The sequence below is a fragment of the Hesperophylax consimilis genome, chromosome 9, assembly GCF_061612785.1.
Source record: "Hesperophylax consimilis isolate HC1 chromosome 9, BYU_Hcon_1.0, whole genome shotgun sequence".
Lineage (NCBI taxonomy): Eukaryota > Metazoa > Arthropoda > Insecta > Trichoptera > Limnephilidae > Hesperophylax > Hesperophylax consimilis.
Window position 1 is genome coordinate 39,171,565 of NC_142844.1, and position 25,683 is coordinate 39,197,247.

Consider the following 25,683-nt stretch of genomic DNA (forward strand, 5'->3'; position numbering starts at 1 on the left):
AAATAATTATGATTATTGTGACTTCTTCTGAAATGAATGAAATAACATGCACTAAAAATGGTACTGCAAAACATACTAACCTTCAGCCCTTTTTTCAGAGTTCTTTGAATTATTTAGTGTCAGTCTTTCCATAAAAATGCTTTCAATTATTTTTGTATAGTTTTAGATAATCAAATTATTTATTTATATAATTCATTATTGAAACAATATTAAAAATATGCAAACAATTTGAAAAACATACAGTAAAAAAAGAAGTAAGATATTTGTAAAAAGCGTTAACTTTGAGGCTCATCATAATTTACAATAGAAACACATAAATTTGTTTTTTTTATTTTTTTATATATACAATAATATTATTATTGGGTTATAAAAACAGTTTATATTTAAACAAGTTCTGCTGTGTAATTATTATTACGCGTGACAGCTGTTTCGCCCTCTAAAGGCATTATCAAACTTTGATAATGACAGTTTGATAATGCCTTTAGAGGGCGAAACAGCTGTCACGTGTAATAATAATTACACAGCAGAACTTGTTTAAATATAAACTGTTTTTATAAACCCAATAATAATATTATTGTATATATAAAAAAATAAAAAAATAAAATGGAGTTCTACAAATTAAACTTAATAACAATAAATACATAAATTTGTTTTTGTTTGAAAGTGATCAAAAACAAATTTATGTGTTTCCTAATTTAACCTAATCTTTTTCTTTTCTGCCGCAGCTTTCATGCAAACTGCCTATTGTAATGTTAACTTAACATTTTAACAATTATGATTTTTTTTTTTAAAGTTACAATGAGTTCTATAAACTAAAAACACTAACCATAAATAGCTTTCAATCATGAGTGCCTTTCATACCAACAGTAACTATTACAGTTTGTAGGTGCCTAACGTCTAAGTATGAAACAACCCGTCTTAAAATGTTATCTTCTTAGATCCCCTTGTGAGCAGAATGTTTGAAATTCGAAGACCAGCTCCATCTGCATTCTGCCGGTTAAATGACAAGTGCAGAGATTTTTCAAATAAACTTTAAATCAATATGTTTCCAGCTTTGGCGTTTTTGAGTGGCAGCCTCGCGTTGGCTTTTGGGGCCCTCAACTCCTCTCTCATCCTCCACACGGAGCTGCTTCATTGCATTATGCGCCAACCAGTGTCTTTCTTTGATATTACACCGATAGGCCGCGTTTTGTCTCGACTCTCATTAGATGTTGACATTCTGGACAACAGGGTCCCCATTGATCTCCGCCAGGCAATTCTCGGGTTTTTCAGGGTATGTCAATTGGGATATATTACTGAAATGAAGGCATTCATGTGTTTTTTGGGAAATTGGTGGCCTTGTGAAATCTAATAATTGTGTCGAACTTTAAAGGTAATCCTAGCTTTCTGTATATCTGCGAAGTAATGTTGTTTTGGCGGAAAGATGAAATCAACAAAAAAATCTTTTTGTTGTGGACAATGATTTAGTTGCAGAGTCATTCGCCAAATCAAAATTACAGTCGGTTCAGTTTTAAGGTTTACGGTTTTATCTAATCAATAGAAATGCGTGATGGAATTTGGTATTATAGTCTTCTTCACGACTATTGTAGTCGTAACGTGTTGTGATATTTGTACTTCATGAGTCATTCTATTTGTTCTTGAAGATTTCTTGCTGCCTTGGATTTTCTTCTTTCTATTTACTTATTCTCTGTTTACTTCGGTTGTGGTCATTATGGAACTCAATATTCTTCATTTTCCCACATTAAAATACTTGATTATTCTTAGTTGTTGATTACTAACATCTTATCACAAGAGTTGTTAAATCAATTAGTTCTAGAGGTACCTATTTCAGAGTTTATGTAATTGTTTGAGTTAAGTATCGGAAAATACTATTAAATGCCCTTTCTTTTAAAGGCACAAAAGCCGAAAGAAATGTGGCCTATCTAACGTTTATGTCAAAAGAATGTTTTGAAATATTTCTATGCCAAGAAATAAACAACTAGTAGCCTTTTCTGAACAATTTACGCATTTGACAAAGGCACTAGAAGTAAATAAACCACCAAAACCACAATCGATTTCAGCCATTTAAAAAAAAAAAAGTGAAACCGCACAAGAGTCCCAACTGCTCCCATTCGTCTGGAGCCAATGAGACTGGCATCCCCAATCGGGGTAGGTTGTGAGGCTGAAGGTAGTGGGGAGGGAAAAGAGATGGGGAAGTACCTGGCTATTCAGATCTGGTCACCCAACACAGTCAAAACCATTTCATGCACAATTCCGAAGGTGGTCTTACACCAGGGTGATACTGAGAGTATATTCTAATCTGGTACGTGCCGCAAATATACTTTATAGTATTTCAAATGAGTAAATTGTGAAATAACAGAAATTAACCAAAATTTACTTTTGCACGCCGGAATTTGTACCCGCGACCTCCCTTTCGCTCGCTAGTCGAGAGCCTTACCCCTCCAACACGGAGGCCGGCAAAACATTGCTTTTTTGACCCCGTTCTCCCATTTAAAACTTAACCTTAGCTTTTACTTTACCTCCAGGAAAATGACCCAGCCATGGTAAAATGAATCAATTTGATACATAGACGCACGGAAATAAAGTACAAGCAAGAATAAATGTTGAGTTCCACTGCATGAACTTATACTTTTTGCATGAATATGGTTTATGTACATGATAGAGATAGAATTAGAAAGCATGGTCACATGGACACGTGGAATGATTTGTAATGCTGGGTATTGTGAGAGTAATTGGTGGTTCCATGACTATAAGGAGGGTGATGGTTACAGCGCTGTCCTCCATAGCGGTGGATCTGTCCCCTTCGCTGGGCTGCCTGATCGCTGCTCGGGCCATGCACGGGGTACTGCTCCACGGAGTGTTCAGGGCTCCGCTGCAGTTCTTTGACACCACCCCAACAGGACGCATCCTGGCTAGGTTCTCAAAGGACGTTGATGTTATGGATAACTCTCTGCCATTTGAAATAAGCGATTGCCTCTATTGCATCTTCGAGGTAAATTCTATAAACGTACAATCCAAATGACAATATTCCGGTGTTTACTTGAACATTGAAAAGTAAATCAATTATTATTTCTTGTCATTTTTATGTAATTAAGCATCCAGTCTCCTTCACTGAGCTATTATTATTTACGGATTTTAAAAATTTTGAGTTTTTTATGTTTTTGTGTTTGGCTTTTGCTTTGTGTTTTAAGAGTTTTTTGAAAATTTTTTTTTGGCGTAGCGAATTTATTATTATGCTTAAATCTAATGAAATTATATTGAATTTATATAATCAAGATAGGATGTTACCAAATTGAATTGAAGCAAATTTAAATGGTGAGATTGAACGTAACATGAAATTACTTATTACAAGTAGTGAAACTGAAGACAATACCTAGTATTTTACCAATATTATTGTAACAACCAATTGGGCATGGTGCATTGCATTTTAATGTTGAGTTATTTAAATGTTATTACAATTTCTTAATAATTAATTTTATAGTTGAATGCATTTACTTAATTTTGTATTTTCCATTCCACTTAAAAATATTGTAACAAACCGTTTTTTTTACTAATCTCTTGACTTGTAATGCCTGAGCTTTACAAATATTTGTTGCACTTAATTTCAAACACCGCTAGACCAGTTTTTTTTTGTTGTCAATTTAAGTCTTGAATTTGATTTGAATTAAGGTACTCCCGTCATATTTTTTGTTGTTTGTTTTGCCTAAATGAAATACTGTTGTTTTTGTTGTAGTACTGTATGTTTGTATTTAAAGTAGCTCAAGTTATTTAGTCATATTATTATGCTAATTAAATTAAGCTTTTGCTAATAATTATACCTGTACTGACTTAAAGTAAGTAATTAAGTATTAAATTCACCTATAAAATATGCACAATGATATGTTAACCTCTCAGAAAAGGACTTTTATTTACTTTGTGTTCCTTTGCGAACTGTCAAAACGCGGAAATTTTTGTGTTATTCACGAGTTTTGTTAAAAGCTCCATAACTCACGTTTTGGGAAACGTAGTCTCATTCTAAAAAATGTTTTGGAAAGATTATGAAATTCACTATCGTATTGTTTTGTTATACGTAAATATTTGCGTTTCTAAATATACATTTTCTGAAAACGTCAAAAATATGTAAAAATCGCTGACCATTATTTCAAAGCTGTGAAAAATGTACTTTTTTCTGAGTATCATAAAGAAATAACACTTTATATATTGAAGAAATATAATTAAAAACTATTGGTCACCTCAAAATATTAACCGTCCAAACTAAAATATTTTTAATAAATTATTTAAAAACGCAATAAATTACGAACGAACAAGCTGACAGATTCAATCGACTCAGAAAATGCACCTCTAGATTCCATAGATATTTTTGAATGCAGACGCGTAGCGTTATTCATTATCGATACTCTGTTTTTTAAATCATGGCAATCCGTATACTAGTGATGGAAATAAATCGATTTTTGTAAAATCTCGCGCGCTTACGTGAAAAGACGTACTAATGTCTTGACCGCTATTATCATATTTACGTCTTTTGACGTTCTAATGTTCCGAGTGGTTAATGTATTGGGTAATTTAAATTTAATCCAGTGAAAAATCATCCAATTGGCAAAGTGTATTTTGAAACTAAAGTAACAGTTGTACATAAATGTGTCTGGCTTCACCATTTTTTTGTTTCACTGTATGCAAACTTTTCTCACTCAATTTACTTTGTTCTGAACAATGTGTAGAACTTTTGAGCTGTTATACATAATTTATATGTATTTGTTCATTTCCATAAATGCCGAGCAAAGCCTTGTTTATTATTGACTGATCATTCCAATCATAAAATTAAGTAACAATTTATAAAGTGTATTTATTATTGTAACAAAGATGTCAGTGTCAGGTAATTGTTGACATTTTTATTGATACCTGTATTTATTATAACTTTATGCAAATTATTAGTTTTCTTAATTTTACTACTTCGTATTTTTTGTTTTTGTAAATTATAATTATGGGCACTTCTGTTTTCATTAGAAATTTTGTTACGCACCAAATTATTTTAATACTACATGACGCTGCAGTGTTTGTTATTGACATTTGCCGTTTTCGTTTTGAATCGTGTACCCTGCCGGATTTGTTTTAAATAAATTATTTTTAAGCCGTCGGGTCTTCACCACGCATCTTCTACATGGTTCCTTTCACTGGTTTCGAGTCACAGAGAGAGTTCAGTTTAATATTTGTTATACGGCTATAAGGCATTGCTGGCACCGTCAAACTAGGCTGGTTCTGAATGACTCACGATCGGGCCGGCCAAGTCTACTTGAACCCTCTAGTACATATGTTGTCAAGTTTGGAGACAGCATTCAACACGCTGGCTCCACATTCTCGGAATGAGCTCCCATCTAATTAGGTCATCATCAGTTTTTGGGTTTACAGTTTTATCTTAAATAGTTAATGTGTGAAGGGATTTGGTATTATGGTCTTGATGACTATTTTAGTTGTAATGTGTTGTGATACTGGTAATTCATGATTGATTCTGTTTGTTCTTGAACATTTTTTGCTGTCATGGGTTTTTCGTCTTTCTATTTACCTCTCTGTTTACTTATAACTCAATATATTTCATTTTCCCACATTAAAATACTTGCTTACTCTTGGCTGTTATTGCTAATATCGTATCACAAGAGTTGTTGAATAATTCTCCCCTTAGGTCGCATTTCATCCAGATATAACTAAAGTCGAGGTTTAACCAAATACTCTGTTATTGTACGTTTAGAGAGCTTGGTCTCTTGGAATAATTAGTGTGGCTGGGTATTGTGAGAGTAATTGGTGGTTCCGTGACTACAAGGAGGGTGATGGTTGCAGCGCTGTCCTCCCTAGCGGAGGATCTGTCCCCTTTGCTGGGCTGCCTGATTGCTGCTCGGGCCATGCACGAGGTGCTGCTCTACGGGGTGCTCAGAGCTCCGCTGCACTTCTTCGACACCACCCCCGCAGGACGCATCCTGGCTAGGTTCTCAAAGGATGTTGATATTATGGATAACTCTTTGCCATTTCAAATAAGTGATTGCGTCTATTGCACCTTCCAGGTAATTTTATATTAAACATGCAATCTAAATGACAAAAAGTGTTGTCAATGTTTACTTGCACATTGAAAAGTAAATAAATAAATAAAATAATAAATCATGTATTGTTTCATAGTGCTTTCACACAAACGAAGTATTGAATTCCGTAAAGTAAATTTCACCGGGTCACTGGAGCCAGGATGCGGCTAATGGCCTCCGCCAGCACTGTGGTGGTAACCGCAGCCTACCAGCACCAAGTGCCATTCCTGATTGAGTGCTGGGCCCAAGCTCTCTCAAGACCACGCCCTGCATAGTTGTCCTTAATTGTTCATTTATTTTTCCTCATAATGTTTTTGCATTTATCATATATCTATCGTACAAAAAATATGTATATCTATATGGGAAGTGTGGGATTGCACTAACCTCCCCACATCCTGCAATAAAAATTATTATTGATGTCATTTTTATGTAAATATGCAACGAGCCTTCCTCGCTGATTTGATACATAACTTCTTGTTATTTGTTTTACACAATTCATTTGATACTTAACTTCTTGTTATTTGTTTTACACAATTCATTTGATACTTAACTTCTTGTTATTTGTTTTACACAATTCATTTGATACTTAACTTCTTGTTATTTGTTTTACACAATTCATTTGATACTTAACTTCTTGTTATTTGTTTTACACAATTCATTTGATACTTAACTTCTTGTTATTTGTTTTACACATTTCATTTTACGAATTTAAAAAACAGTCTTGATTTTTGTCAACCGACTTTTGCTTTGCGTGTTTTAATGAGTTTTGTCTTTTATTTTTTAGTAACTTTATTTATACATACAAGTCTATTGATATTATGTTAAGTTTATAATATATTGTAATCAAGAAAAGATGTTAATATTTACCAAATTGAATTGAAATCATTCGAATGGTGAGATATAATGTAAGTAACGCTGAAATCTTTTTTATTACAAATACATAGTAAAACTGGTGACAATACCTGGTATTTTACAAACATAATTTTATCAATCTTGTAATTTTTTCATGTTATTTTATTACAATTTTGTATATTTTTATAGATTGCCTTTTACATGTGTAATTTTGCAATCAGTGCTTTGTATGATTATATTTTTTTGAAATGTGAGCTTGAATGCATCTTTTTTTGTTATATTACTTCATTTATTGTTACTTCAAAAGATTTTTTTTTTATCTAGATAATGAAATATTTAGCAGATGTTAAATTGCAGATTCGGCTGGTGGCTTTTTGTATGAGAAGAATTAACATCCCATTTATTTTAAAAATTCGTTTCTTATGCTACCTTGGTGACCTTGGCCTATTGTAGGATCAAATATGTTGCCATTTTTTGTTCTATCTTTCCACAGTAAATTTCGCCGATGCCTAAGCGAAATTTCACATTATTAATGTGGATTCTAATCATATTTATCCATTAATATTTTGTGTGTAACACGTATACCATAATTCCAATTTAATTACATAATATGTCATATATCATGCTTCAAACCTAGGAAAAGATATACAGTAACTATCTTTCGATCGTAAGAGTGTACAACATATAAACCTCTACTATTTAGGATAATGAAGTCATGATTTCACATTATCTTTAAATGTTTCCAGGTGGCTGCTACGCTAGTTGTGATTAGCATCTCAACACCGATCTTTATAGCGGTGATTGTGCCGATTGGTATAATCTACTACTTCATCCAGAGGTTCTATGTGGCCACCTCGAGGCAGCTGAAGCGGTTGGAGTCCGTATCCAGGTCACCCATTTACTCCCACTTTGGGGAAAGTGTCACCGGAGCCTCCATCATCAGAGCTTACGGCATTCAAGACAGGTAAGGTTCATTTCTTATATTATATATATATATATATATATATATATATATATATATATACATACATATTTCATTCCTTATATTCATAAATGACATCGTAAGTTGGTTCGATGATGTAGAATTTCTGCGGTTTCCTGACGACATAAAATTATACAAAGAAATATCCAATTTTAGCGACTGCCTAATCTTACAGTCAAACATCAACAAACTACACAATTGGTGTAACGCTAACAACTTATTCCTCAACGTTGATAAATGTAAGACACTAACATTTTTGTTGGATCAATACCCCTTTCTTATTTAACTACGCTATAGACAACAAAATCTTTAAAATTAGGGATCTTGGAGTTATGTTTGACCCTCAATTAAATTTTGTAAATCACATACAACAAATAACTAATAAAGGCATGAAGACATTGGGATTTATAATCATATCTATCAAAGACTTCGATTCGTTGGAAGTTATAAAAATCGTATATTTGTCACTAGTTTGTTAGAATACAATTCAATAGTGTGGTCCCTATATTATTAAATTTATATACAAAATATGAGCAGCACAAATTTTTACGATTTATTAACTTCAAATTACACATACTTATTTGACACATAAACTATGCTTTCTTACTAAATATGCTTAAAAATACATTCCCTAAAAAATAGTTTAAAATTATATTCCCTTTACACACGAGTTTTAGACTCTTGTAAAGGTAAACATGTTAATTTTTATTGAAATATGTTCTTACTATGTAAATTTAAACATTATACTGTATTTTATAAAATAAATAAAAATATAAAAAAAAAATATATATATATATATATATTCCAAACCAGACCGTTGTGAACTCCTCCTGCATCTCATCGACTATGTATCAAATCGAGCAACCAGGCTTATTATTCTACAATGATAATTCCGGGTCTAACTATCACACATACGCACCTATATCTCGCCTTTATACAGTTGGAAACAAATTCACCTCAAATATTGACATATTAAATATAAGTTTACCAGCTTATAAGACATACCTGAATGATGTTTTTATCTAGCATAATATTATTATTAAGGAGCATTGTGTAGTAGCGATTGCATTTAATAAAATATATTCTTCTTATTGTAAATTACTTGTAAATTGCGTATTATGAACCTGTACTATTATTTTTTTTTCCCTTCTTTTTCTCTTTTCTCTCTTTTCTTATATTATGTACATTTATATGGAACTTTATATGTACCATGTATTATGTTCATTTTTTTTTTATCTAAACATTAAAAACTCCTGTTGTCCAGTGGCGGTTCTTCTCTTAGGTCAATTGGTGTTTGAATCCCTAAAATTATAAGACAACAATAATAATAAATGATGTGCATCAAAACAACTGGTCTTATTCTTAATTTATATGAAATGTTCTGCGAAACAGTAGAGCTGCAAGCGGCGGCTGCGAGTGACGAGCAATGACATCTGTTGTCTCTAATAGAAGCTTTCATTCACAAGTCCACACGATTCGCTGGCTCAATTTAAAGAATGTCCCCAGCTTTGGCATTTTCTGTCCCTATGCGCGCCATAGAATAAACGAGATGGCACTATGTCTTTCGTCGAAGTAAAAATTAGGTACTGAAGAAAGCTTAGGGATATTTAGGTCATGGCCGTGAGTGAGGGAGACAGCACGATGAATATTAGATGTTTTAAAGAGATGGTGACATAAACATATGTCGGTTTTTCATTTTACACGCTTGTCGTGTGTGGAATATTGGTTGTTTTTCAATTCTTCGGAACCAGTATCTTTGGATACTGCAGACGGGCTTTCAAACTCTTATTTTATTTACTTCAATGTTATGCACAACTACATTAAAACGTAGTCTCTTAAAAATAATTTGCCTTAACGGCCCTCGCTACTAAATGTTTCTAGCGCGAATTCGAATATCTAACTCGCTGCACCTGGCAGCTGGCCGGTGCGTTCCATTCAATACAAGACACGCACAGAGCAAAACAAATTATTATTAATTAAAGATATTGTGATTATGAAAATTATGTTAAAATATATTTTAGAATGTAATGCAATATTACAATAGCTTGATTCATGGAGGAGGTTCTCAGTAACAACATTTAATATAACTTTTTATTTGGATTTTTTTTTTGATAAATACAATTATAAAGAGTTACAAAAGGCTTCCCTTTGTTCCAGCCTGGTTTCGCAGTGCGGCGGGGCACTGTTAATACTAAATTGTATAGTTTAATTTGAGGTCACGGGTTCAAAAGCCGGCGAGGACAAAACAAATTTAATTTAATTTATATAAGTATGTCATATTATAGAATTAAAATAAATTTTATATAGTTACATATAATGAATCTGTACCTCGTTCAAAAGTGGAAGATACGTTCAGTATCACCCTGGTGAGAGACCATAATTCAGGATTGAAAGTTGCTTGAGAACGGCGTAGATATGTTTAGTGACTAGATCTGAATAGCCTGGAACTTTCCAACCCCCCATCTTCCCTATCTCTAAAAATGTAGACCACATACATAAGGAATATAAATGAAATTTCTTTTCAGGACACTTCAATGAAAATGTTATTGATCTTCTTAAAAATTCTTACATGTTTTGGTTTTAGCTGAAACCAATTTTACTTTACTTCTTTTCGGTATTGTGCACTTTGAATTACTCAGGATTTATAATAGGCATGCAGCGATTATGTCCAGGATCAATTAATTCGGGTAGCATGCAAAAATTGTAAAAGCGATTCAGCTGTTCAACCATAATTAGTCTGCCGAAATTCGTCATCCCGTAAAATTTTTTCGATTTTTATCCGAGTTCAGTCCATACAACAAACATACAAATAGCTTTTTTTGTTACATGTAATTGGCCCTGAACCTGGTAAAACCAATCGTGAGATGTATTTACCAGAATTTCTCCATTTTTGCTAACATAATTTTTTTGGATTTTACTGCTTCTTATATGAGCATGCTGCGTGCTGCGAAAGGACATTTAATTTCAATCATGGTGTATTCAGAAGAAATTCCATCTGGTGTCGCACCCATATACGGATACTCTTCATGTATGAAAAGACCACACTTTTCTATGGTAATGCTTTCTAGTTCTGCAAGCTCCTTCAGGACATTGTATTCATGTTTGACTTTGACTTTGGACAATACCCTCAACACTACATCACTTGTTCCTGTATTCTCTCTGAAACCAAACTGATTGCTAGAGAGTATATTATATGTTTCTAAGAATGATACCAATCTCGACATAGCTAATCTCTCTATTACTTTTGAAAGAGTATTGAGTAAGAATATAGGTCTGTAATTATTAACATCTAGACGATCTCCATATTTAAAAAGGGGAATTACTTTAGCTTTCTTACAATGAGAAGGGAACATCCCACTCTCGAAGCTAATACAGTGTTTTCCAATAAGAGGTGTTATTTTGAATAGCCCGCTATTTCGGTAGATGTTACTTTTGAAGCTGTCATTTTTTGACATTTGACAAGTAGAAACAACGCCATTAATAAAATGGAACGATACTCGCTTCAACAACGCATTGAACTTATTAAAATTCACTTGAGTGAATCAAATGCAAATCATTTTGAGTGATGAGGCCCATTTCCACCTCGGTGGCTTCGTCAACACGCAAAATCGTCGCATCTGAGGCTCGAAAAACCCAAGAGTTATTGTTAAAAAGCCTCTTTACACTCAACGTGTGACTGTTTGGTGCGGTTTATGGTCCGGCGGAGTCATTGGACCTTACTTTTTTGAAAATGAGGCTGGAGCAACAGAATGGACAACAGTGAATGGACTGCGCTACTGAAAAAAAATTAATGATGTTTTATGGCCGGAATCGGATGGTATTAATCTGGACAACGTTTACTTTCAACAAGACGGCGCTACGTGCCACACAAGCAACGAAACCATTGATATTTTACGATTAAATATCAAAATTACACCTCTTATTGGAAAACTCCTGTATTTACAAGGTGAGATATGAGACAAGCTAATTCGGATACATGCATTTTATACACCATAACACTTAAAGAATCAATACCGCACGAGAAAGACATTTTTAAATCATTTATCACATTTGTGACTTCAGAAATGCTAGTTGGTTTAAAATAAAAATTGTCCCCTGTAACGTGAAGTTCAGATTTAAAATCATTCACCAGACACATCTCAATAGTTTTATTAGCACTGCACAAATTACTAGCGAAGCTTGGACCAATGTCACTGAAGAAGTAATTTATATGATTAGTAATTATATTTGGACTCTCTTCTATTGAAGTAATAATACTATTAATTTTCAATTTTTTAAGGTAGTTTGTTTCTTTAGTTGTTTAGTGACTAGATCTGAATAGCCAGGAACTTTCCAACCCTCCTTTCCCTATTTCTAAAAATGTGGACTACATACATTGGGAATATAAATGAAATTTCTTCTGAAGACACTTCAATGAAATAAAATGTTATTGATTTCTTCGAAACAATTCCTTTTTACATGTTTTGGTTTTAGCTGAAACCAATTTTACTTTGTTTCTTTTCGCTATTATGCACTTTTCTAAATACTCAGGATTTCTAATAGGCATGCAGCGATTGTGTCGAGGATCAATTAATTCGGGTAGCATGCAAAAATTGTAAAAGCATTTCTTGACATTATCAAGCTCGAAGTCATATTGGGTACGTAATTAGTGTCGCCAGTATCCCGTTTGCAAAAGTATGCCCGTTCCTTGCATAGTGAGTGGTCTCCAAATACATGTTTTGGACCATTCAATATATCCAAATAAAACTGTTTTATTTTTCCTAATTCAAAGTCTTCCGGTACGTTATTGTACAACGTACAGCCGTTCTCAGGCGTAAAATACGGCTTGACACAATCTTCCTCAATGCTAAGGGATACTTCTAACAGTGATTTAAGTTTTTTGCAATAATTTCGAAGTAAGTGATTTCGGCATTCGATCTTTTCGACTGAAACATTTTTATACGATGTGCTTCTTTTATTTAATTGTAAGTGCTGGAATATTTTATATACTTTTATATTTTAAAAACATCAAATTGTTTATTACTATATTTATTAGAAACCCGAAAAAAAGTTAACAATAAATTAATTCTTAATAATATGAAATTGTTTATTACCTAGAAACCCGAAAAAATGTTAACAATATATTAATTCTTAATAATATTAAATTGTTTATTACCTAGAGACCCAAAAAAATGTTAACAATAAATTGATTCTTAATAATACTATTTGACACTACACAGCTTCGACGGAAACGCACAGATGAAACATAAAAAAAGGCGACACACTATTATAGTCCCTACGCGCAACGCATAGAGTGGAATATTGTTGAAACGTCTCATGGAAGTGTAATAATTACGCGAAATTTCGAACTTTGAAAAAATATTGACACGACGGACCGTAGAAAGCGTGCATTCACGGCCACCTCATAGAGCCGAATGAGTAGGAGAATTCTTCGATGTTCATTATATAGTATTTAACGAAAATAAATTGTTAGTAAAAACATATATCTCGACAGAAAAATGTATTTATGATAGCCTAGCGTGGCTACATTATCGATATTTTGACGATTAATAACTTAGATTGTCGTTTGAATCTGACAATTCATGATTCTTCATACAACGATTGAGATCGCTAGTAAGGAAGGCCCTTAAGTATAAGTTTTTCGCAGTTAAAAATCATACCTTTATTTATAATTGTGCTTTAACCCTTTGCAAATGGTAAAAAAATTCCAAATGTGTTGTGCCACATTATTAAAGCTCTCAGTTATGATCGCACAAGGCTGGGAGACTTACTGGTCGAAACAAGTGCGAATGAAGGTTCCGACACCAGTTCAGTTCCTGAAAACAGATTTATTTTCTGTCATGATTTTTTCAAAGACAAACTCACGCTCGTATGAAGCCGGTGTAAAGGGATAAAATAATAATAATTGTTGGCAAATTTTGGTTATGCATATTTTTTTTAAATATTACCTCACGATGAGCTTTACAAAGGTAAAACTATTTCCCCTTACTTATAACGCGGAGTAAAGTTTAGGCGGCGCCTAAGGTCGGAATAGTGATAACCTTGATAAATTACTACGGCGTAGGAATGGATAAACCGGGCTTAACTGTGCCAACACTGAATCGGCGCATAATATTCTAATAAGTGAGATGGTATGAGTACAGAGGGCCAAATTCACATTCACATAAGTAGTGTATAAAATTTCAGTAATCTCTCTTTTTAATGTAAAACGTTGTCAGTTTTTTATTAAAAGGTTTATAAATATTATTTTGTATGCAGATTTATTTCAGAGTCCGAGTCCAAGGTGGACTACAACCAGGTGTGCTACTATCCCAGCATCATCGCCAATCGTTGGTTGGCTGTCAGGCTGGAGATGATTGGCAACTTGATCATCTTGTTCTCTGCGCTGTTTGCTGTCATCGGCAGGGACACCATCAACCCCGGTCTGGTGGGACTGTCTGTCAGCTACGCTCTCCAGGTATGCTGTCTACACCCACTCTAATCAACAGAAAGAAAATTGATATTCTCTGACAAGGACCATATAAATAGCTGCCCGTCTATTTGGCAAAGTGTGTTGTCGTCATCATGCCACCACTTCCTCCATTTTTTACTCTCTATGAGCTTCAGTCTCTCGCCATTCGCCTCCAATCACTTGTACTTCCCATCCTGCACCAATCCTCCTCCACGCAGTTCATCCATCTCTTCTTCAATCTGCCTATGGGTCGCTTCCACTGGGGCATAATTTTTTGCCCACTTTGTCATAATTTTTCCATTCATCTGGCATTTACAAAGCCTATACCATTTTAGTCACGGTGACAACTGTAATAGAATAGGTTTTTTTTGTGCAAAATCATTAACCTTTTAAATGCCAGTAGGTAGAAGTGTAGCTGTGCACAGCAGGCCGTGAATTTTTAATCAAAATAAATCATTTTTAAATCTTATTTTTATAAATTAAAAACATTACACCTTGAAAGGATATTTAAATGACTTACCAAATTTATTCAATATTCGACGTTTTTGGTTCCCTTCACTTAGATAAACATATTTTAAAAAAAACGGGACATATGTATGATACAGAGGCTCAAAGAAGAGCGAGTAAACTGGCTATTTTTCTATGGCTGGCCTGCTGGGCACGGCCAAGAATGCGAGTAAACTCGCTCTTGGCACAGAAGCGGTTAACAAAGCCAATACCATTTTAGTCATGGAGAGGACTTTAATAGATTTACTCTTGTTTGTGCAATTATAACCTAACCTTTAGACTGCATTAGACCAGATTTCGCTAACATAATGTACTTATATTCCAATCTCATTAATAAAATAAAATTTTTCACTTGTAGCAAACACTTTGTGGGTATACATAATTATAATAATTAAAATAAAATAACTTTGTTTAAATACCACTTTATTGTATATATTTATAACCAACCGGTTTCAGTTCAGCCCGAACCTTCATCAGGGTTAATAAAAACATATAGACAATATGTTTTTATTAACCCTGATGAAGGTTCGGGCTGAACTGAAACCGGTTGGTTATAAATATATACAATAAAGTGGTATTTAAACAAAGTTATTTTATTTTAATTATTATAATAAAATAAAATCTATAGATTGAAATGGTATAGCTTTTATAAATGATTTTGCACAAACAAAAGATCTATTACATAACAGTCTTCACCGTGACTAAAATGGTTTCTAGGCTTTGTTAAAATGCATCCAGCCCATCAAGGTCTGTTGGGCCTACAGAATCTTTCGATGGTCTCAAGCTCAATTAAATGTTCAACAAGTAATAGATTAGCAAAGTTTTTGCTGCTCATTTATCTAATATAATAATTTGGTTAAAAATTCAGTATTGTTTGTGTCTGGGTATTGTAAATATATGTTATGTATAATTTTTATTTGCTTCTTTCAGATTACCCAAACTCTGAACTGGCTTGTAAGAATGACTTCAGAAGTAGAAACTAATATTGTAGCTGTGGAGAGAATCAAGGAATATGGAGAAGCAGCACAAGTAAGTTAACTGATTCAACTGCATACTTTCTTCTATCCCTATCGATAGTTTGAATGTTATCCTAAACTATCCTATTCCCCAAAACTCCAATTATTATAATTGAGAGACATTGAAAAGACCTGCATAATATTTGTGTAACTGTTTTTAATTTAAGAGATTTTTTTACATTAGGGGACATAGGTGGCTCTGAGGAAAATAATTTCCCTCAGAGCCTATGTCATCTTTGAGGATGCTGGGTGGAGGGTCTTTTTAAGGAAAGGAAGGAGAGAAAGTTTTAGGAAGGTATGAGGGTTGGGTAGTAATCTAAGGATCAGTGTGTCCAGAAGTGACGGACATACATCCCTCCCGCTGCGGCGCCAGGCAACGTGTCGAGAGACCAGTTGGAGAGGTGAAAGGGTCTCCCACAAACCCTCTCCCGATCTGGCACGCCACACAGCTGGTGGGCAGGCGCATCCTGACCCCGGGCACCCCTGCTAAATCCCAAACCACATTGGGTGACCTACGGCAGAGGTGTTGGTTATACAATAAATGGTTCCCGGGGTGGCGGTACCCAAGCCCGCCACCCCGATAATAATATAATCTCATCTACTCAAATAAGCTGTTTTATTGTTTTCTGTTTGGTTTCTGTCTCTAGGAAGCCCCGTGGGAGATCGCTGCCACCACCCCCAAGGCTGACTGGCCAGCGGAGGGTCGCGTGAAGTTCGACCAGCTGGTGATGAGATATCGAGCCAACACGGAGCCTGTCCTGCACAGCATCTCCTGCGAGATCCTGCCCGGGGAGAAAGTGGGCATTGTGGGCCGTACTGGGGCCGGAAAGAGCACACTGACCATCGCTCTCTTCAGGTAATTCATGCTGGCAAAATATGTATTCTCTTCTATTCACATCGAAAGTGGTAAATTATACAATCATATTTTTTTATTCCCGGAACACACTATTTTCTAATTAAATTTGCTTACAAAATTTGGACGGAACACCTAGTAGGGACACAATTTGCCAATTTCCTTTAAACCCAAAAATATCAAAAGTCTTTCAAAAGATCACACTTTCCCGCTCATTCCATTGTCATCGCAATTACTTTCAATCATAGATAAAATTGGAATGATAAAACAATTTGATTGGATGGGTACCACCAGTGCTTTTCACTGCTATTTAAAGGGTGCTACTCAACCCTTCAATTTTACTATTTTACCAAAATGTCTACTTTTTACAAATCATGTTTTTAAACTCTTAAAATAGAAACAATTAAATTTAAACATGAAATAAAGAAGTGGATTGCTAAAATAGGTTGTCACACTGTTGCAGACTACTGTAAAATATACATATATGTGAATTTTATTTTTTAACCATTTGCTCATCAAAGTAATGCAAAATATAATCATGACAAATTTTTGTTATTTGTTTTTGGGGTGTGCAGTGTCCATCAAATGAAATCAATCCAATGCTGTCCAAAACGTTGGCTAAAGAAGGAGTTAGCGCAACACGGCATAACACCCCAAAAACAAATAACAAAAATACTTTTGGCCGTGATAATCTTAAATCATAATCATGACAAACTTAAATTTTGAATATTATGCCGTGTTGCGCTAACTCCTTCTTTAGCCAACGTTTCGGACAGCATTGCAGTGTCCATCATCAGGGCAGATGTGTTATTAATAATGATGATACATTAATATAATATTAATGAAATAACACATCTGCCCTGATGATGGACACTGCAATGCTGTCCGAAACGTTGGCCAAAGAAGGAGTTAGCGCAACACGGCATAACACCCCAAAAACAAATAACAAAAATACTTTTGGCCGTGATAATCTTAAATCATATTTAAATTTTGAAGGTTATACCCATCAATGTAAGAAGAAGATAATACTAACAAATCTAAAGGAAACATGAAATAGAACAAGACAAAGATAATAAAAAGATAACGGTCACAACTAGGAATCGAACTCAGGATCTCTTGTCTTACCGGGACATTGTCTTAACCACTCAACCATTGGGACATACATAGTTATTTTTTTTAATTAAATTAATTTATTTCGTCAAAAAATTACAGAATATATAATATATCATTAGTAAGTTATATAACTATATGTAAGTTAGTAACAATAACATTGTTGAAATAATAATGTTACAATAATAGAGTATGTAAGAGTGTTATATCAAAATGGCGTAATATACTATATTTTAAGTTGTGCATAACCTGCCTCACTAGGCGAACCTGTATTGAGGCAGAATTTTTAGTTAATTATTTCTCGCATTTTGTCTATGGTTTACATATAAATTTTTAATATAGGTTCCTATACAGCAATACATTAAACGTCATATTTATTGATCTCATATTTCAAATTTAGAATTAACAATATTATCTTGCAACTAATTAAATCAACATATTTTCTTTAACTTTTGTTGGGTATGATCAATGTAATGTATGGGAAAAAAATTGTTGCAAGATAATATTGTTAATTCTGAACTTGAAATATAACGTTTAATAACCAGGTCCCAATGGTCGAGTGGTTAAGACGCTGTCCAGGCAAGACAAGAGATCCTGAGTTCGATTCTCAGTTGTGACCGTTATCTTTTTATTTTCTGTGTTTCTTCTGTTTCACGTTTCCTTTAGATTTGTTAGTATTATCTTCTTCTTCAATTATATATTATTACAATATCTATTTTATTTTATCTATTTATACAGTTGTAATACTATTCTCATTTATACGATTAACCTATGTTTTCTATTTGTTTTGTTTTTATTAGAAAAATTATTATATTAACTGTAAATATAGAATGTAAAAATGCATTTAACCTGTATTTTTGTATGCATTTATGAACCTTCTACGTCTGTCTCGACACAGGTATTTCCTACTGAGACAGGCTTAAAAAAAAAACTTTCCAATCAAACTTTATATAGATAAATAAAAAATGTAAATCCTCTTGACAGAATTGTGGAAGCATTCAGTGGCAAGATCTTCATCGATGGGCTTGACATCTCCACCCTGGGTCTGCATTCTCTGCGTTCCCGCATCACCATCATCCCTCAGGATCCCGTTCTGTTCTCCGGATCACTCCGGACCAACCTGGACCCCTTCAACACCTTCACAGACGATGAGGTCTGGAGGGCGTTGGAACACGCCCATCTCAAGGCGTTTGTTCAAGGTATAATATATGTTTTTAAATTTTTCTCTCTAGGTGGCTTTTCTAATTGCTTGGTATTCTGTCCTGGGATCTTAATATATCATTTAATGGATTCCATGACAAAAGTTCCATAGTGACACAGCAGAACATTGATCAGAGGTGAAGAAAAAGGGAACCTAACCTAACCTATTATTTTGTCACATTCTGTTTTGTCCAGTTACCCTTATGTTGTATATAATAAGTTTAATAATAATTGAGTATTAACTCACATTACTAACTTTTTTAAAAAGTCAATCCTTTTTCTCTTCAAATGAGAATTCAATTCAGCTATAAATTGGTATTTGTAGCATCGATGCCATATTGTGAAAGTTTATGACAACTCTATTTGCTAAGAAGTCTTCCCTAGGATTGGTTGCAAAAGATGTTTTGTTCTTCTTTTTTAGTGTCCACGGAAATTTACATTTCTGTTGGTGGTGAAGATTTCTCCAATACCAGGGCAACTCTAATTTTTTTTATTTATGGTACAAGTATGTACCTTTCAATACAAAGAATAAATCAGAAAATGTCCAAATAAAAATCTAAAGTCTCAAATCAAGTCACCCCTTTCTCTTCTTTTAATGTGGGTAATTTTAGTTCCTTGTGTCTATCTTCATATTGCCGGTCTTTCAAAGCTCTTGGTATTTTAGTGAATTTTCTCTGTACCACCCTCTCTATTAGATTTATATCCTTCGCAAGATATGGAGATAATACTCCGTATTTGTAAACGTAAGCACATTAAAGTTGTCAAAATATGCTATGTGTGGTCACAGTGACACTCTAAGGGCTCAGATATCTCGGTACGGTACCCGGTTGGAGAAACAGAGACATTACCAAACAGCCAAAAAACTAACATGTGTATACCAAATCAAATCAAAGAATGCAAATGGATATATTTAAATAAAACTAAAAACATGGCTGAGAGAACAAAGTGATAATCAACTTACGTTGTAAAGACAACTTGAAACTAAATACTAAAGTTTAAAAACTAAAGGCCGCTTCAGAACAGGAAACCCAAGGATCCACTGTGAATTTCATGTTCATGTATAAACTTTGCCATTGAAGTTAATTTATATATATACATTTTTTTTAAATATTTAAGTACTGGACTATTGTTATAAAGACTAGGTGAAACGTGGGAGACAGCAATGTGGGCCTTTCTTTGTTTTAAAAAAATATATAAAATCTCTAACCAAATATAATTTTTTTAGGTTTGGCAGCAGGTCTGAACCATGTGGTGAGTGAGGGAGGAGAGAACCTGTCGGTGGGACAGAGACAGCTGGTGTGTTTGGCACGCGCCCTGCTCCGGAAGACCCAACTCCTCGTGCTGGACGAAGCCACGGCTGCCGTGGACTTGGAGACCGATGACCTTATCCAGGTATATTATAATGTATTGAAGTACAGGAGAACAAATACAGCTTTCCTATCTGTTGTCTGCATTCCATTCGTTAAGAAAAAGGAATCAATGGAACGGTTTGCCCTTTTTACATTTAGCTATTATATTTTTTCCTAACTAACCTAATGGAATCTAACTAGTTGATTTATACGTAAATTTTCGTCGCGCCGGATCTTTTAACTCAGATATTCGAAGTAAATTTACTAAAAAATACGATATATTTCCGCGTAAATTGAAATTTCGGAGCCAATTTCCATCGCGCCGGATCTTTGAAATTCAGAAATTCGAAATAGATTCGTAAAAATGTGACATATTTATGCGTAAATCGAAATTTCGCGGCCGATTTCAGTCACGGCCGACCCTTTAAAATAAGATATTTGATGTAAAATCGTAAAAATATTATATATTTCAGCGTAAATCGAAATTTCGCGACCGATTTCTGTCGCGGTCGGCCTTTTTAAATTCAGATATTCGAAATAGATTTGTAAAAATGCGATATATTTACGCGTAAATCGAATTTTCGCAGCAGGGTTCCGTCGCGGCCGACTCTTTGGATTCAGATATTTGGTGTAAATTCGTAAAACTGACATATTTCTGCGTAAAATGAATTTTCTCAGCCATTCAAACTCGGATATTTGAAATAAATAGGACATTCCAATGTAAATCAATTCCAATTTACAAAATAATAATACTAATTTAGACGATGTATAACCAAGTAAAAATACATTTTTCGGCGGTGTACCGTGATGGCTGTCTTTTAGATTCAGATTTACGAAATTTTATGATTTATTTTCTAAAAAATCGAATTTTTTCGAATTAAACGGACAAATTTTCATGCGCAGACAAAAATAAATTTCGAATAACGAATTAACGAATTTCGAATTTCAAATTAACGAAATTTGAATTAACGAAATTTGAATTAAAAAAGCTTTTTGTATGAAAAAAAATTTCTGTGGATATTTTTTTGGCGAAAATTTCGAATTACTTACACGTTTTTTCGAGTTATCGGAATTCGAATTAACGGGGTTCTACTGTACAAAGTTAAATTAAAAAAACTGACTTTCAGGAATCCAAAATATTATATATTAAAATATCTTACGTATTATCTGTTGTAGCGCACAATCAGGACTGACTTTGCAAACTGCACAGTCCTCACAATTGCCCATCGCCTGAACACCATCATGGACTCCAACCGAGTGCTGGTCCTGGACAAGGGAAAGCTGGCCGAGTTCGACTCTCCCAACAAACTACTCAAAGACAAGACCTCCATTTTCTACGGAATGGCCAAGGATGCTGGTCTCGTTAATTGAAAACAAATACTTAATTTTGCCACACAATTTGTGTTCTCAATAATCTGTGACGTTGTTTTAGTGTTCATTTATAGTTATTCTTTGTTTATGTATATTTTTTTTAATTAAAAAAAGTAAAGTATTATATGTATATTTGTAATGTTTAATTAGTTAAGTCACGTATGCCTGTTCAATGTTTGATTTACTTAAGTATATTTATTTAAACATAAGCATTTATTACACAATGTTGCAAATATAACATTATAATATTGTTCATATGAACTTTGCTTCAATTAATTTAATGTGAGCCTAAGAACATAGCGTGATTGTGGAGTTGGTTCCGTTATAATATGCCTAGCTGAAAAAGATTTAAGTCTATAGATTGTATTGTAATATTTTTTTATGCCATTATTAATATTGCCAGCTTCAGAAAACATTAAATGGCGAGTTCACAAATGTTCGTTGATGCAAAAACATGTCTGCATAAGTCATATTTGACCACTTTCAATGAAAGATAAATAACCACTGGCGGTTCAACCCGTTGGAGATCCTATTTTCACTGTAGAACCTTTCCAGGGGTCCGCCGTGATGTGATGCAGATGGTAATGAATTTGCAGTTTCCATTTGATATTCCTTTTCTTTCCATTGTTATTATTTCAGCGCTCTTAAGGTGGTTTTATCACAAAACGGTGTTATGTAAAGTTGACCATTTTTGTATTCCTGTAAATTTACATAAAAAAATTATTGTATACAATATTTATTGAAAAGTCTCAACTAAAATGCATAGAATAAAAAAGAACAATAGTTATTTATGCCTTCCATATACATGTCGATTTGAATGGAAACCAGTATTGCCACTGACTTTGTATATTTTGGTTCTAGCCCATTTAGCATGCACTCTGAATCTCTTAACTTGCTTGACTTGCCTGACATAAAGTCGCAATCTTGTTTGAATTTCATAATGATGGTGAAACACAAAAACACGCCCCAACGCATTTCTTATGTTTTCTTTATTCTCTGTATATATGGTTGTGTTATGGTTATAACTTATACCAGAAGAGGGATTATGGAAAGGATTTCCGTAGTGACAATGTGTTTGTAGTCTCTGAGAGAGATTGTCTAGACACATATCTTGTAAGAAAACAAAAGATACTAGAACGGTGACGTCACATACTACCTCTCTCTGGGACTATCATATGGTAGTGTACATTTAAGCCAATAACTAGTGGTGCTCTGTAATCGACAAGTGGCAGCCTTAAAACATTTTATACACAAATTATTGTAATTTTATATTCTTTATTGTATGTACTTACTATATAATACGTTTTACACTGTTAAAATGTTGCTATAATTGACATCCGAATTTTTATAGGTAGTCTAGTTAGTTAATTATCATCTCGTACCTCATTGTTAATCTTAATATGAAACTGATCATCTTCATGCTTTGAGCGTTCGATGTAAAAGTGACTTATTTTCAGATAGAGCAGTTACCTTTCTCCGAGCATCATTTTCTTGCTAACCATTATTTAACTTTATTATTTGATAAGTCCAGAGCAGTTTACTGATTTAATATACCACATCTAAAACAGTTCAATAAGAACAACACTATTTTACATTGGGCCTCGCCCAGCTGTAAGTTATTTATAAAAATATTATAGTTTGCATCACCCTGTATGCAAACATTCTCTTATCAGCAGTTTTACGTATCGCGGTACCGATATTTTAATTGAAGTTTCGTAAGTCTGATTGTTAATTCAGCTTTTTAACTCGTGCAGTCTGGTTATGATATGATGACCCTAGGAGCGGTAACGTAACCGCTACATATGTATTACTTTTAATATTGGCATACAAATGTTTAAAAAAATAATGTGTCCAAGAATCTTTATATTTTAAACAAATAAACAGTGAAAATGTTATATTATTTATCAATAGGGTGCCGAGTATAATTCCCACCTTCAACAAAAACTAAACAGAATTATTCTGAGCAAAAATTAACAATTAAAAATTGTGTTTGTAATATTGTAAGTTACTCACTAAGTCCGTGCATTTGCTACTTATCTTAGGTACTTTATTGAATAAATTATTAGATAGGTACATACATAAAATCAATTATTCTTATTACTTAATCTGTTATTGTTTGTCGCCAAATTTAGACATCTGTATTGTAAATATTCTAAGTGCCTATGGACGTATGTATGTGCAGCTACTTATTGTTAAATTCATCCAGTGTCTTAATAATTTTAACTAATAAATGTTCTCATTTTAGGACATTTATAGGTCCTCTGATTGCTGTAATTAATTACTAATAAAAACTGTACCATCCATTACAACACCGCTAAACCATAAATTATGTTCAACACAGTACCTGCCCTAATAACTATAATCGATATATTATTCTATTGTTAAGTAACTTAATGTTTGATGCAAATAATATGTATAAAATTTTTTTTTTTTTTAGTCAATTTTACAAATTTGTCATCAATTGTAAAATATAATTATTGTGACACGAAAGCGGTAATAATTATTATCTACTTATCCAATTTGCATTTTAAAAGGAATCAAGACCATTTTGCATAACAATCATTTTAAACTCAATTTATAAAAGTAAAATAAGTTAGTCTCACACGAGCGCTATACTCTCGTAATGTATATTTGGGCTTGGCTTATTTCACTACAACAGGCCAAGGCCACATTTATTACGAGAGTAGCACTCGTGTGAGACTAGTGAAATTATTTTTGAATAATGTCTAACTTTATTTGTATTTTGTGTGCATTTGCATGTTGTATTCATGTGTGTATCTCCCACCTTGTCACTTCCAATGTATGTAAAGATACCACACATCTATGTGAAAATTGAGATTTTTTTCTAATTTTAGTGTTTTAGTTTACAATATGCTGCTCTTCACTCTGTCTAATAATACTTAATTTTTTGTCATCAACCAAAAACCCATATTTTTGTTATTCTTTTAAATTTTTATACATGTTACATTGTTTGTATTGTGTGCAGGGTCCCAGTAATAAGTGCTCACTCACTCGGTCGAGGAGCAAATCCTTTAAGTTTTAAGCAAGTCTGTAATAAGATAAATCGTAAATAAACTGTGATTAATTCTATCTGAAATATTCATAATTTCAACCGTGTTCATTTTTCCTCTTTCTTTTGTCGTGATCTAAATTAAAAACAAAAAACCATGCCAATAATTTTATACCAGTGCCACCATCGCCACCATTGCCATTAGTTATATGCCTTTTATATTTCAAAGAACCCAAGTGTAGATTATTCATGATTTATGATATTATGTACTTATGTTTTTATAAGCCAGTATTAATTTTACCTATTATACTAAGACATTTTCATCATATTTATACTATGGAGCCTGATAACTAATTACGTTATTGTAAATAAAATTTACTTTTTCAATTCATATTTCTTTCTTTTCCTAGTTTTCCCACATTACTTTAATAAGAAGGTACATAATTAATTTTATGGCAAATAAAAGGGGCATAGAATAAAGGAGAACATAAGAATTGTGCAATGTGTGGGTGTATTTCATGAAAACTGCATGTCTTCATCGAAACGAATACAAAAATTTGGACAAGAAAGCTTTTTATACTCTACAGCCAAATCCCACACTCATTCAAAAATCGCAACAACATTATAACCTTTAAAACTCAAATAAAAAGTTGCATACAAAACATAGGGAGATCAGAAGTAGAAAACATATTGACACCAAAAGACTGAAACAGAATCCAGACAACTCCACCTCAAAAAACACTACATATAACATATTTATATTTATTTATCCTTAGGGATCGAGAAGAAACTTCAATTACTCTCTTCCTTGTGCGGCGTAAATTTTGGGTTATTAACCTTTCCCTTACTGTGCTAAAAAAATCCAAACGTTTCGGTGCTGTGTAGTCAATACACATCTCAAAATAAGCGATTTA

General features: G+C 33.5%; 1 protein-coding gene across 5 annotated transcripts in view; it reads left to right on the top strand.

Annotated features, from left to right (window-relative positions):
• The window catches only part of MRP (Multidrug-Resistance like Protein 1), an 82,603-nt gene extending 57,470 nt beyond the window's left edge, over window positions 1-25,133 (top strand). For 2 of the 5 annotated variants that reach the window (XM_089635953.1, XM_089635952.1), the window contains exons 18-24: window positions 7,667-7,884; window positions 14,161-14,359; window positions 15,791-15,889; window positions 16,524-16,732; window positions 18,824-19,038; window positions 20,265-20,431; window positions 21,565-25,133. In XM_089635953.1, coding sequence (XP_089492079.1) covers window positions 7,667-7,884; window positions 14,161-14,359; window positions 15,791-15,889; window positions 16,524-16,732; window positions 18,824-19,038; window positions 20,265-20,431; window positions 21,565-21,759 — 1,302 coding nt within the window. In that variant the 3' untranslated portion in view covers window positions 21,760-25,133. Of the gene's footprint in view, window positions 1-1,052; window positions 1,274-2,771; window positions 2,993-5,832; window positions 6,054-7,666; window positions 7,885-14,160; window positions 14,360-15,790; window positions 15,890-16,523; window positions 16,733-18,823; window positions 19,039-20,264; window positions 20,432-21,564 lie in introns of all 5 variants that reach the window. The other 3 variants (XM_089635956.1, XM_089635955.1, XM_089635954.1) reach the window with 3 other exon arrangements.
• The last annotated feature ends 550 nt before the right edge of the window (window positions 25,134-25,683 follow it).